We start from the raw sequence: 15,158 nt of genomic DNA on the forward strand, positions 1-15,158 counted from the left end.
ATTAGTTATAGGAAAAGCCCAGTTTCTGCATGTCTGAAATCCAACATGCTTAATGTTTAATGGACAGTCTCTGTATTCCTTTTCATTTCTAAATATAAAGAGCCTTGGTTCTCAGAGTGGGCCCGATGGTTCCCCAGAGTACTGTGAAGTATAGCCAGGGGGTCTGTGATTTTGTTTTTTTTTTTCTAGTTTTATTACACTGGTAGAAATGGGTTCAGTGACTGAAAAGTTTCAAAGAAATGAAACATGTCCAAATTATGTGCAGATTCTTTTTGGTTGGTAATCTGTATTGAAGTTTTTTTATTTTTTATTTTTTTAAACAATTGAAGAGTTCCCTGACTTACAAACGTAACTAACTACATAACTAACCCCTAAAACACAAACCCCACATCATCCTTTATTTATTTAAAAAAAAAATTACTCTGGCTCTTACACCTCTAATCAGTGCACTTTACTTTTCTGGAACTCAATTATAAGTCTTGTATAGTAGCACTACTTGTATTGTTCTCTGCTTGATTTATTGCTTTGCTTGTATTTCCTAATTTGTAAGTCGCTTTGGATAAAAGCGTCTGCTAAATGAATACATGTAAATGTAAAAAGTTTGAGATCCCCAGATATAGTGTGAGAGAAAGGGGAGAGAACGAGTGTGAACAGAATAGTGCTGTTTGGCTGTAAAAACGGTGTGATTTAACATCTGTCGCTTTGTTAGCGCTTATCAGTTCTCCGTTTCCACCTTCTGTCGACGGCCGGAGATGGAGAGAGAGGTCGAAAGAGAGTGCGAGGATGGTGGAGAGAGAGGTCGAAAGAGAGTGCGAGAAAGGTGGAGAGAGAGGTCGAAAGAGAGTGCGAGAAAGGTGGAGAGAGAGGTCGAAAGGGAGTGAGAGAAAGGTGGAGAGAGAGGTCGAAAGGGAGTGAGAGAAAGGTGGAGAGAGAGGTCGAAAGGGAGCGAGAGAAAGGGGGGCGGTGGAGACCTGCCACTCGGACTAAGAGCATTAGAGTGCCTTTGGTTGTGACATTAGCAGCGCGCGCTGTCAGTGTCATACGCGCGAGCAGGGCAGCTCGGACCGGTTCAGGGCAGTAACGCGCGCGCCCGCTCACTCTGCACTCTGCAGCTGACAAGAAGGCAAACGCGAGGGGAAACTCGAGCTGATTTTCCTCCCTGACATTTCGGTTTACTACTTTGCCTTGACGTGGTAATTCCTTGTAAAGACACTCGTGTTGGCGCCAGTCGTTTGGAGCGTTTTCTCCGTTTTGTTTCAAGAAGCTAAATCCAGGTGAGCAGGATTTCCCCCCACATTTCATTCTGCACTTCGAAACATCTAGAACCTGTTAGTTTTATGTCTGATTTTGTTGAGACTATACTATAATTTTTTTTTTTTTTAGAATTTTGTCCACAAGTCAAGTCAAGTCAAGCAGGTTTTATTCTTGTAATATAGCCTAACTATTCCTCTATATACTGTATCTGGTATACATTGGAAGGAAATGTTTCTTCAGGACCTGTGTGCAACACTTGATGCAGCAGCACAGTGCACAGGACTACAGAAAGCACAATACACACACCAGCGTGAGAAAAGTGCAGAAATATACAAGTATACAGGACAACCGTTTTGGATGGAAGAAGCCAGTGCAAACAGTTATCTGCAAACTGTTAACATTGTGTATCATGCAGTTTGTGTTGAAAAACACAGGATCGACTAAATTGCCTTGGAAAAGTTGGGTGATTTGTGTGTTGTGTTCTAAGCATGGTATGGTTATTGAATGGAGTAAACATTTAAACTATGCAAATGCAAGACTTTTTGTTGTGGTAGCTAGACAAAATGTTATGCGCTATTATACTGGGTCAGTGGGTATGCAATAATTGGCACAAGTGTGTGTGTGTGTATGTATGTATGTGTGTGTGTGTGTGTGTGTGTGTATATATATATATATATATATATATATATATATATATATATATATATATATATATATATATATACACACACACACATATACATACACACACACACACACACACACACACACACACACACTTATGAAGACAATTATATATTGTATAAATCCATGTCACTGACAAGGAGCCCTCTCTTTTTCTTTCTCCTGCAGATCTTTTCCTCATCCCCTTTAATGTTGATGGAGTTCTTGCAGGGCAGCGGTGACTACTGCCACGCCCAACATCGTAACGCCTGAACCTAGGTGATACTGACCTGTCTCTGTCCCGCTGAACTGAAACACCTTCACTGCCTGCCTCGCTCCGGCCCTATTGACTCCTGATCTCACCAGACACCAGATGGGTTAAGGGGAGCTGTGGCTCAGGGCTATTGGACAGTGCTCCACCCTGCTCCGGCCCATGTCTGATCCTACTAGTGTTTCAGAGAAACAGGCAGCAGTTTTTATTCATACTGATAGATAGCAGGAGCCTCCTGAAGTGTTCCTCTGTGACAGAAGAGTAGCACTGTCAATCAGACAGATAGTGTAGGGCTGCTAGTGGGTGTATTTTGCCCACAGGACGCTGGCTCAGCCCACAGTGTGCCTGGCTGTCAGACATGGCCAGGATGAATCGACCAGCCCCTGTTGAACTCTGCTACAAAAACATGCGCTTTCTCATCACGCACAATCCGACCAATGCCACTCTGAGCTCCTTCATAGAGGTGAGAGATGTTTAAATATAGGGCTGGGCGATATGGAAAAAATATCATATCACGATACTAGAAGGCATTTCTACCATACACGTTGTACTGTATATCACGATAGGTTTGTGAGCAATTTCAATACAATACAGTAGAAATATAGTATAAGAAGAATTGAATACAGTAAGATCTGTAAACATTCTAACATCAAATCTGCTGCTTTCAGTGAGTTCAGAATTGTAATTATTGTTTTTTAACCAAAAAGATATCCACAGTATCTCAGAGAAGTGTATTGTGATACAGTTTATCATGATATCGATATTATATTATCATATCGCCCATCCCTTAGTTTTAAATATTAAACAAACTTCAGAACAAGATACATATTGTCACACATATACAAGTAACAACATACAATTAGCACAATAACAGTACCAGGATAAGATAATCCCTGCATGACATGCGCTAAAAAGTTTCACTATTATGTCACAGTGCTCTACAAAGTCTGTTACTATGAAGACCTTTCTAGAAAAGATTGTGTTATTGTTTGTGTAGTGAGGTTACACAAGGTTACACAGGTAGAGTTGGTAGAGTAAAAATGATAATACTACTAATAATGATCAATTATAATACAAAATATAAATAAGAAAATAAATTAGGCCATTACCTTAAACCTTATGCTAGAAGGGATCTTAATCTGTGTTTTCATACTAGTTTTGTCCTGCTGGAGCAAGATAACTGTGTCATCATTTTGTAGGATCTGAAGAACTATGGTGCAACTACAGTGGTGCGAGTATGTGAAGTAACATATGACAAGACACCACTGGAGAAAGATGGCATCACGGTCATGGTGAGCGCTATTCTGTGCTTTAGAATCATGTGCTGTAAATAGCGGCCCTATGCAAACTAACACTGATCATTATGCATGTCCTATGTACCCACTCAATTAACCTCACAGATAAAACGGCTAACTACGCCATATGGTCAAAATATTTAGACACCTGACCATCACACCCATATGCAGTGCTTCACCAAACTGTTGCCACAAATGTTGAAGCACACAGTTGTATAGGATATCTTTGTATGCTGTAGCATTACAATTTCCCTTCACTGGAACTACGAGAACCAAACATGTTCCAGCATGACAATGCCTGTGTGCACAAGCGAGGTCCATGAAGACATGGTTTGCCAAGGCTGGAGTGGAAGAACTCGACTGGTCTGCACAGAGCCCTGACCTCAACCCCACTGAACACCTTTGGGATGAACTTGAAAGCGAACTGTACCCCAGGCCTCCTTCTGACATCAGTGCCTGACCTCAGTAATGTTGTCTTGGCTGAATGGGCAAATCCCCACAGCCACGCTCCAAAATCTAGTGGAAAGCCTTTCCAGAAGAGCTGAGGTTATTATAACAGCAAAAGGGGGATTAAGTTTGGAATTGGATGTTCAACAAGCACATATGGGTGTAATGGTCAGCTGTCCACAAACCTTTGGCCATATAGTGTACCTCTACTATTTCCAGACTATTACAAATGGCTAATGATTCTTTGGTCTACTGTAGCACCCTAGAGTAGCTTGAGCTGCTTATTTTTTTGCTTACTCTGACAAAGAACAACTTATTTCCTTTTAGTTTGTTTACATCAGAGCACTTTGCTCTATGTATACGGTCTCGGCAACAGTTTAAACAGTAACATAAGCCTTATTAAAAGCCTGTCAGACTGTAGATGCTCAAATCGGTTTCAGATTTTCCCTGTTGATGATGACCTCGATTACATACATACGAGCCAAATTTTTGTTGTGTGAAAACAAGAGTATTTAGTAAGGTTTTATTCTAATCTCATAAATATGTATGTCCGTGCGGACACAGCAGCAGTATTGTTCACAACCTGGCCTTCCTGCCTTATGTATGTCTGGAGGACTAAATGCGACATCCACTAGAATGACACATCATCAGCCAAAACATCCCTATCGATTAGGTTTCCATGTCAGCCTTATGGCCTAAATTTTTTGATATTTCTTGCCAATTATTCTGGGAAACATATTTGTCATTGTGCATAGAGATGTTAAACACATACCCTGTCCAGGGTGTACCCCGCCTTGTGCCCGATGCTCCCTGGGATAGGCTCCAGGTTCCCCCGCGACCCTGAAAAGGAGTAAGCGGTTGAAGATGGATGGATGGATGGATGGATGGATGTTAAACACATGCATGAGCTTGGCTTGTTCAACCACTGTCATTCTGATTCTTGTCAATTGTTGTTGGTCTCAAACAGCAAACTATGACCTTATCTTTATTAATCTAGATGATCCTAAAGATGGTGCTCAAATCAAACGTTTTGGTTGGTTTGAAGGCTACATGAGGGGCAACTAACCATAGTAGGGAAATCAGTTAGTAATAATTCTCAAAAACTGTGTAGAATAATACGCACGTGTGAGATTCGAGACTCTAACTCTAGTGCCTTCGGTTTGTTGTGGACATTGTGTCCGGTATTTACGTTTCCCCCACTATTTACCCAGACACTACACAATGCAGACAGACAGCATTTTCTGACATGCACAGTACACAAGACATACGCTGCAGCCATCTTGCATATACATTGTACAAAGCAATTAAAAACCTGTCTCAAGTAGAAGTAACCTCTCTGCAGCTCTCAGCTGGTCTGAAAGGGGATTCCCTCCATGCTTTTCCTGCTAACGTCAGAACTTTCTCACTCCCCCCTTTCCTTGATTTTTTTTTTTCTCCCTTGCTCTATCTACTCTATCTCTCCGTCCCTCCCATCTCCCATTCCTGATGAGAATCACACAGCTGCAGTTAACTTGATTCCGGATGGATTTTTCCAGTTTGGCCAAACTCCAGGCTTTACTGTTACTCCGTAAAAAGGAAATAAAAACGGTGCATGCAAAGCACACAACACAGCAAAGTTATAAAAAAAACTTCCTCCTCCTCAGTGCTGTCAGGAGAACACAAAATCAAGAAAAATTCTTCTTCAAGTTGTGTCTTTAGAAAAGCTGAACTGATCACGGCTTAGGCAGAAGACCCAGTGTTTATGTTGCTGAATGTTACCAAATTTCTAAACAGAAATAAATATGATAAAAGGTCATTGTTTTGTTTTTGCTTCTGTTAAGCTTAGCGCCATCTCTAGAGCTTCATCATCTTGCAACTTATAGGTGATCACCTTAAGAAAAAACATTGCACAGGCTAGAGCACTTCATTACTTTAAAATGTCGTTCTACTGTATTTCTAGAATATTCAGTGTGTTCACTGTGAGGCACCATGTGAGCTGCCTTCTTCTTGCACTTTGTATTCTCTCACTTATTACTTTGGAACACTGGGAAGTTCTCCACAACTTTGATTGAAAATCCCTTTGAATGTGTCCTGGGTTTTTCACTGTTATAAGTATCATTTAGCTCCTTAAATATTGTCAAGTGCATCATTGTTTTGGTAGTTGTGTCTGAACTGAGGTTACCTGGGTCAAATGTGTTGGCATACTAAATGTTTTGGTTTAACAAGAGGCATAGTGTTCTCTGAATAGCCTTATGATCTCTGTATTTGTGTCTGACGGGCTGCCAGCTGCTATTTGCAGACAGGTACTGAAGACTGGAAAACACTAGAGCAAGCCTTAGTAAATAGAGGAACCCTTATAAATACAGCAAAGTTAATCTCTCAGTGTAAAGATAAAAATAGTACTCGGACCCTTAGTGTTGAGTAGAAGTGCATGTTTGTTTTCAGCATGTTAGCTTTTCTCGCCTTTCCCACTCTTACAAGTTATATTATAATTTATGACTATGGCTGCAATAGGCAATAGTGTTAACATGTAACTATTGCCTGAGATCTTTCCGTCAGCATTTCCTTGAGTCTGAAAAAAATTCTTTTTGAAGGGAGGTCTAACAGTGAGACTCGGAGTGTTTGAAAATGGAAACGCTTGCTGATGGGAAACAGGTGCCTAAGGCTTCTCCCTTTCTTGTAACAGGAGAGTCCAGTTGCTGGAGAAATAGCAGGTATGTGATTCAAGGAAAATGCCAAAGCATTTGCTACAATTAGCCTGCAGAGTTGGGACTGGAGCCTGACCTGCTTTCCCGGAGCATATAGCAAGCACAACATGGCCTCTTGGAATTAATAGCTTACTGTGACCAAACCAGACGTGGGGGGAGCTATTAACCACTTACAGGATTTAACTGTTATTTTTAACTCAAGAGCAGAGTGGGTAGTTACTGGTAACAGTTTACATTTTATTGCATTAGGAGGTTTTTTCCCACAAGTCTACAACCCAAAAGAAGTTTCCAAAAAATTTGGGACGCTGTGTAAAATGGAAAACAGAATGCAATAATCTACAAATCATTTAAACCCTATTCTTAATTGAAAATAATACAAATGGAACATATCAAATGTTGAAACTGAGTAATTTTATTGTTGTTTGTGCTCATTTTGAATTTGATGCCAGCAACATGTTTTTAAAAAGTGGGACACAGGGGCATGTTTACCACTGTGTTGCATCACCTCTTCTTTTAACACTCTATAAGTGTTTGAGAACTGAGGAGACCAATTGCTATAGTTTTGAAAGCAAAATGTTTTCCTATTCTTGCTTTATATAGGATTTCAGCTGCTCAACTGAATTCCAGAACTTTCAGCAGAACTGATAACAAGCCAGATGGTCGCTCTCCTGTTTAGCCCAGAGGATGTGAAATCCATGATTTCCAAAAAGAATTTCAAATTTTGATTCGTCAGACCACAGGACAGTTTTTCACTTCGGTTCAGGCCCAGAGAAGGTGGCAGCATTTCTGGATCTTGTTTATATACGTTTTTTTCTTTGCACAGTAGAGTTTTATCTTGCATACGTGCATGCAGCAATAGACTATGTTCACTGACGATGGTTTTTGGAAGTGTTTCTGAGCCTATGCACTGATTTCCACTACAGAATCGTTTCTGTTTTTAAAGCAGTGGTGTCTGAGCGTAGATTCTCTGAATCTTTAGTTGAATTTACTTAAGTCAAATGTGTACATCGGTTCCCTGTGGTTGAATTGAGTTACATTAACATAATTAGTTTCTGTACATACATGATTTTAATGGCCTGAATAAAATCAAACTCCACACTCTCACCTGAGCTGAGGATCGGACCAAACTGCCACAGTACCGCTGCACTGTTCTACCACACATGCAAGATTTCATGATGCAATTGGTTTATGTTAATACGATGTGAATGAATCACACTCACTTTACATAATTCAGTCTAATTAATTAGAAAGTTGTTTAAATAAAGTTTAGCATAAGCAATGAAATCACATTTTGATGAGAAACGTGATATTTTTATGTAAACCGTGCGTAATATTTTTTCTAAAATATAACTATATATTAAATTTTTTTCAGTGTAGATGATTAAATCCACCAAATCTTTGCAATTTTACACTGAGAAACATTTGTAAATTGCCTAACTATATGCAGTCTTTCACAGAGTGGTGAACCTCTCCTCATCTTTAGTTCTGAAAGACTCCACCTCTCTGGGATTCTCTTTTTTTAATTGTTTTTTTAATACCAAATCATGTTACTGACCTGTTGCCAATTAACCTAATTAGTTGTGAGATGTTCCACCAGGTGTTTTTCTTCATCACATTATGCATTGTACAACTTTTCCAGTTTTTTGTTGCTCCTGAACTAACTTTTTTGAAACATGTTCATCAAATTGAAAATGAGCATATATTTCTCAAAATACATATATTTCTCAGTTTCAACTATCATTATCATCATAATCATTTCTCAGTCTCAACTGATGTTTACCATTGTACTATTTTCAAATAAATATAGGGTTTAAATGATTTGCAAATCATTGCATTCTGTTTTTATTTACATTTTACATGGCGTACTTTTTTGGAAACGGGGTTGTAAAATACTACTTTGTTTAAAGCTACATCATGTAACATTTTGTCATTTTTCTCTTAGTCGTAAAAAAAAATACCTTTGTAAACTACTTATGGGAGAACCACTTTCATTAATCTCACAACTGCAAATGCAGACATTAAGAATTCAATTCTGTGTCCCAGACCACACACTTAATAGTGTACCTGTCACATCACAAAAGAATCTTTGAGGCAAGTTATTTATTAATATGTCGTCCTACTTCAGTTTCTCTTTTACTGCATCAGTAATCACTGTTTGGTTGCTGTGCTTCAAAATGACATCTGTATATTTTGTTCTCCAGCCTGTCAAAGATGTTAAAAGCATAACCCAGATAGTGTTAGCAGGCTAGAAAGACACAGATCAGGTAAGCAGATGGCTTGAATCACTCACCCTTGCCTAGTATAACTGACTTTGAAATACAAAGCCCCAGCCAAGCTGCCACTGTTGGGCCCTTGAGCAAGGCCCTTAACCCTCTCTGCTCCAGGGGTGCTATATCATGGCTGAACCTGTGCTCTGACCCCAACTTCCTGACATGCAGGGGTATGTGAAGAAAAGAATTTCACTGTGCTGTAATGTATATATGAAAAATAAAGACTCATCATCATAAACACATAAACAGCTGATATTTTTTCTAGTCACCAACCAGCAATCGTGAGTTCTCTAGCTAAACCACTTCTCAACTGGGTAACAGTGCGAATACAGACTGTCAGACACTATCACACACTTTTACTCGCCTACTCCAATTTGCTTTGTTTATATTCTTTCACTCCTGATTGGCTGTGGCTCTTGCCAATCACTGTGGAGTCAGACTTTTTTCATGCATGGAGTTGGGGTGTGATGACTTTTGGCATATCGAAACTTCCATATGATGTGTGCGTACAACTATCCTGCCAGTTTTGCGCCAACTCCCCCGACGCAGCACTGACTGAATTACTATTACAGGACTGTCAGAGTGACTCACAGCAACTCGGGAACATCAGATTTAAGTGTTTGTTTGTTTTTTCCTTCCCTGACTCAATAATCATGGTTTTTATTATTTTACCAAACAATTCTAGGCACCATGCTTTAATTTCTATTACATCATAAATAGCTGTTTAACTGTTAAATGATAGCACTGGTCTTAAATAGGAATGCAAGTCAGCTTGCCATTCTTCTGAAGGCATTACCATAGAAATGCAAAATAATTCGTTACACAGCCAACTCTCCCTGTAATAAGACTCAAGTGTGCTGATTGTGTAAAGAATGTATTCTCATTTTATTGGTTTATACAGGTTTCTGTTTAGCATGCTCGCACGGCATCATCCTGCCATATCTGATTCAGTTCTCAGATTTGCTGCTAAACACTGGTGTCCTTGTTCCTGCCGGTGCTGACTGAAGTGGGAGAGACAGCAGCATGCGTGTGGTACAGTATATGCCATGTTTGCCATGGCACAGCTTGTGAAAATCGCACTGGAGTCATCAAAGTCTTTTCACTAGTTGGTGTGATTTAGATACAGTAGAGAGTCTGTTGAGTCAGATAGGCCTCCTTCTGCAGATAGCATGCTCCCACAGCACAGACTGTGATAATAGCTGTCATGCTCCTTTCTATACTGTCTAGTTATGTTCTCTTCCCCATATTCAGCCATTCTTCATGATGATCGCTTAGAAATGCCTTCTATATACATTATATACCCATAAAAAAAACCCCAAAGCTTGTCAGTTGTATATTCTAAGTAAGGATTGTTTGACAGTGCCATGTTTTTTCCCCCTCTCTGCAGGACTGGCCATTTGATGATGGAGCTCCTCCTCCCACAAAGATTGTGGATGACTGGCTTTCACTGCTAAAGAATAAGTTTTGTGAAGACCCTGGGAGCTGTGTGGCTGTGCACTGTGTGGCCGGACTTGGCCGGTTAGTAGAATCGGTCAACAAAACTTTTGTTTTACGGAAGTATAAAAACCCAGGCTTCTCTGATCAAACAGTCCCAAATAAACCAGAACATTTGACAGAGCGTTTTGAGATGTGAGATAACAGAATCATGGTTAGGAAATAATTCAACCATCGCATTTGCAGGGGAGAGTAATTATGATTTTACATGAATACCAGCAACATTCCATGTAGAATTTTAAGTAGGCTAAACTCAAGCTTTAAATCTCTCATCCTGAACTGAGTCAAAGCTAAAGGCCATTTGGTCTGGAGTTATGTTAGTAGAAAGCCTGGTGTGTGTGGATCCAGAGCTCCAGTCAAACTGTGGATAACTGGTACACTGTGACTTATTCTCATAAAATAGCTTTTAGTTGTCAGTCCAAGACCCTGTCAAGTGTCCTGTCAATTGCCTGCTCAGGACCAAGTCAAGTTCATTCAGTGAGCTTCATTAAACCTTGCCAAAGTCAACTGCTTGCTGAGATTCACTCAAGTGATATTAATTTCATTGTATTATTGGAGGCACAGGGGTTCATCTGATCATGAAACAGGAAGTTGTTGTTAAGTACCTCTTTAAATTGCCGAAAGGCTATTGTGCGGACAGTGTGATTACAAAACAAAACAACCCAGATGAGAACTAAGAGTGAATGGGCGACTGTCTACTTTGGCCATTGAAATAATCAAAGCTCATGGCACCTGTGCAACTCTTTCTCTCACTCTCTCTCACTCTCTCGTGCTGACTCTCTAAGGCACCAGGCTTTCTGACGTAGTTTGATGGCCCTGTGGGAGCCCCATGCACATCTTAACAGAGAGCCAATGTTTGCTTTACTTGGGCAAGTTTGTTATGCTGTTGATCTGTAGGAGGCCTGTTTGGGTTAGTATTCACTGGATAGACTGGAAAGTCAGAGGTTTGGACCAAGTGGTAAAAGTAGATTTATCAGACAGAATGATTTGATGTTCTCTAAGAAATCGTTGTCTTTATTTCTTAGCATAGTGGCAAAAAAGATGTCTTCTGCCCTGTCCAAGATATTTTAAGCATGTGTCACAATTTTTTTAAATTTCTTTTACAAGCAGGTTTAGGTCTCATTGTGAAAGTGAATTTCTTGTATGCGTGATAGAGTCAGTCCACTCGCTTGATCTCTGATAACTGTGTCAGAACCTATTCTCATATTCACCAGGTGATAACTAGGTGAAAGAGACCAACTTATACTATGAACTTTTTTATCTCTTTAGCAGGACATCAGGCTTTTTGTGATTCATTTCTGTGTTGCAGAGCTCCAGTTCTGGTGGCCCTGGCGCTGATAGAGAGTGGAATGAAGTACGAAGATGCCATTCAATTCATCAGACAGTGAGTGCACATTAGACATTGAATGACGCATTTGTAATTTACCTTAGAAGTACATTTTATAATATAATCCAGTGTTTAATCCAGAATGATTTAAATGATTAAATATTGATTGTTTTTGATTGATGTCTATTTTTTAATAGAAAACGTCGGGGTGCCATAAACAGCAAGCAGCTGACCTATCTAGAGAAGTACAGGCCTAAGCAGAGACTGCGCTTTAAAGACCCACACAACCACAAGAACAAGTGCTGCCTCATGTGAGTGAGTCTCAGCCCATCTGCCACTGAAGGAATTCATTAATAATTTGTGGATGAAACAGGACTAATGCCACAAACCCAATGCATTTGGATTGTTTAACTTTTACTATTTGGGACGACTTGACCCCTCCTTAATCTATGTGAGACCCCTAAGTGTAAGGGCTTTATGAACTCAGGACTGTGAAAAACAAGCCTCTTGATATTTGTCTTGATCCTAAGTGTCTCACAAATGGTGTTACATGTATATTTACACACAAACACACACACACACACACACACATGCAGTATATAAACAACCAGCAAGATCTTCAGCAGACACTCCAAAGATAATCTTCAACTCCCTTTGGCAGGGCAAACATTAATGAACTTATGGAAGATTGCTACCAAAACTGCTTGTTTATATCTTATTAATCGTGTACAGTTTTAACTAAAGCACAGCTTTTCTCTTTCCCTCTCTTTTATGTAATTTTATTTCAAGGCTTGGCTTTCCAGTCCCACTTTTTTGAACATCACAAATGGGTTTTGCAGAGAATGGTTTCTTATATATATTTTACATTGTGATATGAACTCTGGGATTAGAACACTGCACCACTAGGACTGTGTGTGAGAGTGAGCTGGCTAGATGGTAAGAAGCACACTTTATTGGGTAGCTTTCACTAGCACACCTTTGTTAAAATTAAGCTAGAAGAGATTTACAACAAGTTGGTTGTTAAAAGCTCCATTTCAACCCTGCTTGTGGCTTCCCATTTTTTTTTTTTAATTTTTTTTTAATTTTTTTTTTTTATATATAAACGTAACGAAAATGTACTGCAAGTGTCTTTTCAACTCACTGCTCTACAACTTGTGCACCCATGGAAATAGGAATTGAATAAATCCTGAAATGTGTAATAGGGGGAAGAAACCCTACTGGGGCTGAATGATCCAGGTACTGAACCTGCTTCAGGTTCTGAAATATATATATATATATATATATATATATATATATATATATAAAATTATATATATATAATTTTTTTTTAAATTAATGAATACATTTTTCTGTCTTTTAAATCTGAAGCACATCCAATTTTGTTCACGGTCAGTGACATTGAAGTAATAAAGTAATTTTTTTTAAATGTGATTTATTCTGTTTGTTAATGTTTTTAGGTGTTGATCTATGTGGATAAATGTTAAAAGGAATTAAAGCAGACATGCACATTGAATGCCATACATATCTGGAAAGGAGTAAACATGTTTACATGCTATATACAGGCATAGTTGGTACTGTGACAAAGCCTAGAATGTCAACTTTTAATGTGAATAATGTACACTCACTGTCCACTTTAAAAGAAACACCTGTACATTCATGCATTTATCTAATCAGCCAATCATGTGGCAGCAACGCAGTGCAAAGAAATCATGCAGATACAGGTCAAGGGCTTCGGTGAATGTTCATATCAAACATCAGAATAAAGAAAAAGTGTGGTCTCTGTGAGTATGATCATGGCATGTATGTTGGTACCCGATGAGTTGGTTTGAGTATTTTAGAAACTGCTGATCTGGGATTTTCACACACTACAGTCTCTAAATTAACAGTCTGCATATTAAAAACAAACAAATATATATATATATATATATATATATATATATATATATATATATATATATATATATATATATATATATATATATATATATATATATATATATAGTACATGAGATGACCATACATAGCTGACAGTCTGTACTCTTTATAGTCATTCAGTACTGTCTCTAAAAAGCAAAAAAAATTACCACTGAAATTTTCTGATAAGCAACTACTTGATATGTGATCGTTGAAGACAAGTAACCATAAATACTAAAACTGTCAAGAGAACTAGGGTGATACAGCAGGTAGCATTGCTGGCTCATATCTCCAGGATAAAGAGGTTACCAAAGATTAAAGAATGTAAAAACTACTTAAAAGAACAATTTACACAGGACCCATCAGCAGAAGACTTATATTCAACTCATGGTGGAGCAGTGGGTAGCTTTGCTGCCTCACAGCTACAGGGGTGCTTCTCAATACTCAAATTGATGCTTCCTCATATCCTCGCTCATTCTTCACATCTTCCACAATCTCAAACAAAAAGTCCTTTGATGATGTGATGGAATTTTGTGTGAAATATAATAAAAATAATTATATGCCTACAATGAGTGTTGTTATTTATTGTTCCTTGCATGTTTAGATATGCAAAGCTGCACAAAAGATGTGATAAATGATGTATTGTTCATTAACTCATTGTTGAATAACCCAGACATTTCACATGCTATCAGTGCATATAGCTTTTTTAAGAATGTTGTTAATAACCGAGCCCCAACAACATAACGGCAGATCCCTGAAGTGCAATGAGGTCATCCATCTGAGCACAGTCATCATTAACTGATGTCGCTTTGAAGTGACGCTCGAGAGACCAAGGATATTCCATCCGACCTGCTTCAGTTCCTCTCTCCTCGCATCTCATCCTTGCATCCTTCCCTTGCATCCTAAGGGGGTGGAGCAAAGATGCAAGGAAAGGAAACGAGGATGCACGAATAAGACATGAGAAGCACCCCAGCATCCACAGGGTTACAGTCTGTGCAGAGTTTTGCATATTCTCCCCATGTTTGTGTGGGTTTCCCCTGGGTTCTCTGGCTTCCTCCAATATCTAACAACATGCAGATAGGCGGACTAATTATGATAAATCGCATATAAGTGTGAGTAAGTGTGTGAATAGGTGTGCATAGACCCTGCAGTGGACTGGTGACCGATCCAGGTGTGAATTCTCCTACATTTTGCACAGTGTTACCAGGATTGGCTTCGGATCCACTGCAACCCTGACCAGGATAAAAGCTGATGATGAGTGAACGAATGTAAATCTCCCGAGTATCAGAAATAGAAAGCGCTAATTAGAGCAGCCTTAAATGGATGGAGATCAGCTTGCACACAAGTCGGATGGGATGACAACAAAATGCAATCTGGGCACATGTTTTCAGGGCTTCATGAGAAATGGGTAACACATCGCCCCGGTAAATTGTTACCCAAGTAAACATGCACATGAGTATATTTTCACATGATCTCCTCTTCAGTTGGGAGTATGTACTGTGTTGGGAAATGTTTAAGAAACAGTGAGTGTGGTTG

At 39.2% G+C, this 15,158-nt stretch overlaps 1 protein-coding gene across 4 annotated transcripts in view; it reads left to right on the top strand.

The window, feature by feature from the left end:
* Positions 1-12,809, top strand: part of ptp4a3b (protein tyrosine phosphatase 4A3b) — a 29,907-nt gene extending 17,098 nt beyond the window's left edge. For 3 of the 4 annotated variants that reach the window (XM_017472073.3, XM_017472092.3, XM_017472083.3), the window contains exons 2-6: positions 2,107-2,651; positions 3,388-3,480; positions 10,275-10,405; positions 11,691-11,765; positions 11,906-12,809. In XM_017472073.3, coding sequence (XP_017327562.1) covers positions 2,547-2,651; positions 3,388-3,480; positions 10,275-10,405; positions 11,691-11,765; positions 11,906-12,023 — 522 coding nt within the window. In that variant the 5' untranslated portion in view covers positions 2,107-2,546 and the 3' untranslated portion in view covers positions 12,024-12,809. Of the gene's footprint in view, positions 1-828; positions 1,275-2,106; positions 2,652-3,387; positions 3,481-10,274; positions 10,406-11,690; positions 11,766-11,905 lie in introns of those variants that run through there. The other variant, XM_017472064.3, reaches the window with a different exon arrangement.
* Positions 12,810-15,158: the final 2,349 nt, after the last annotated feature.

Source organism: Ictalurus punctatus, chromosome 1 (genome assembly GCF_001660625.3).
Source record: "Ictalurus punctatus breed USDA103 chromosome 1, Coco_2.0, whole genome shotgun sequence".
NCBI classification, from domain to species: Eukaryota; Metazoa; Chordata; class Actinopteri; order Siluriformes; family Ictaluridae; genus Ictalurus; species Ictalurus punctatus.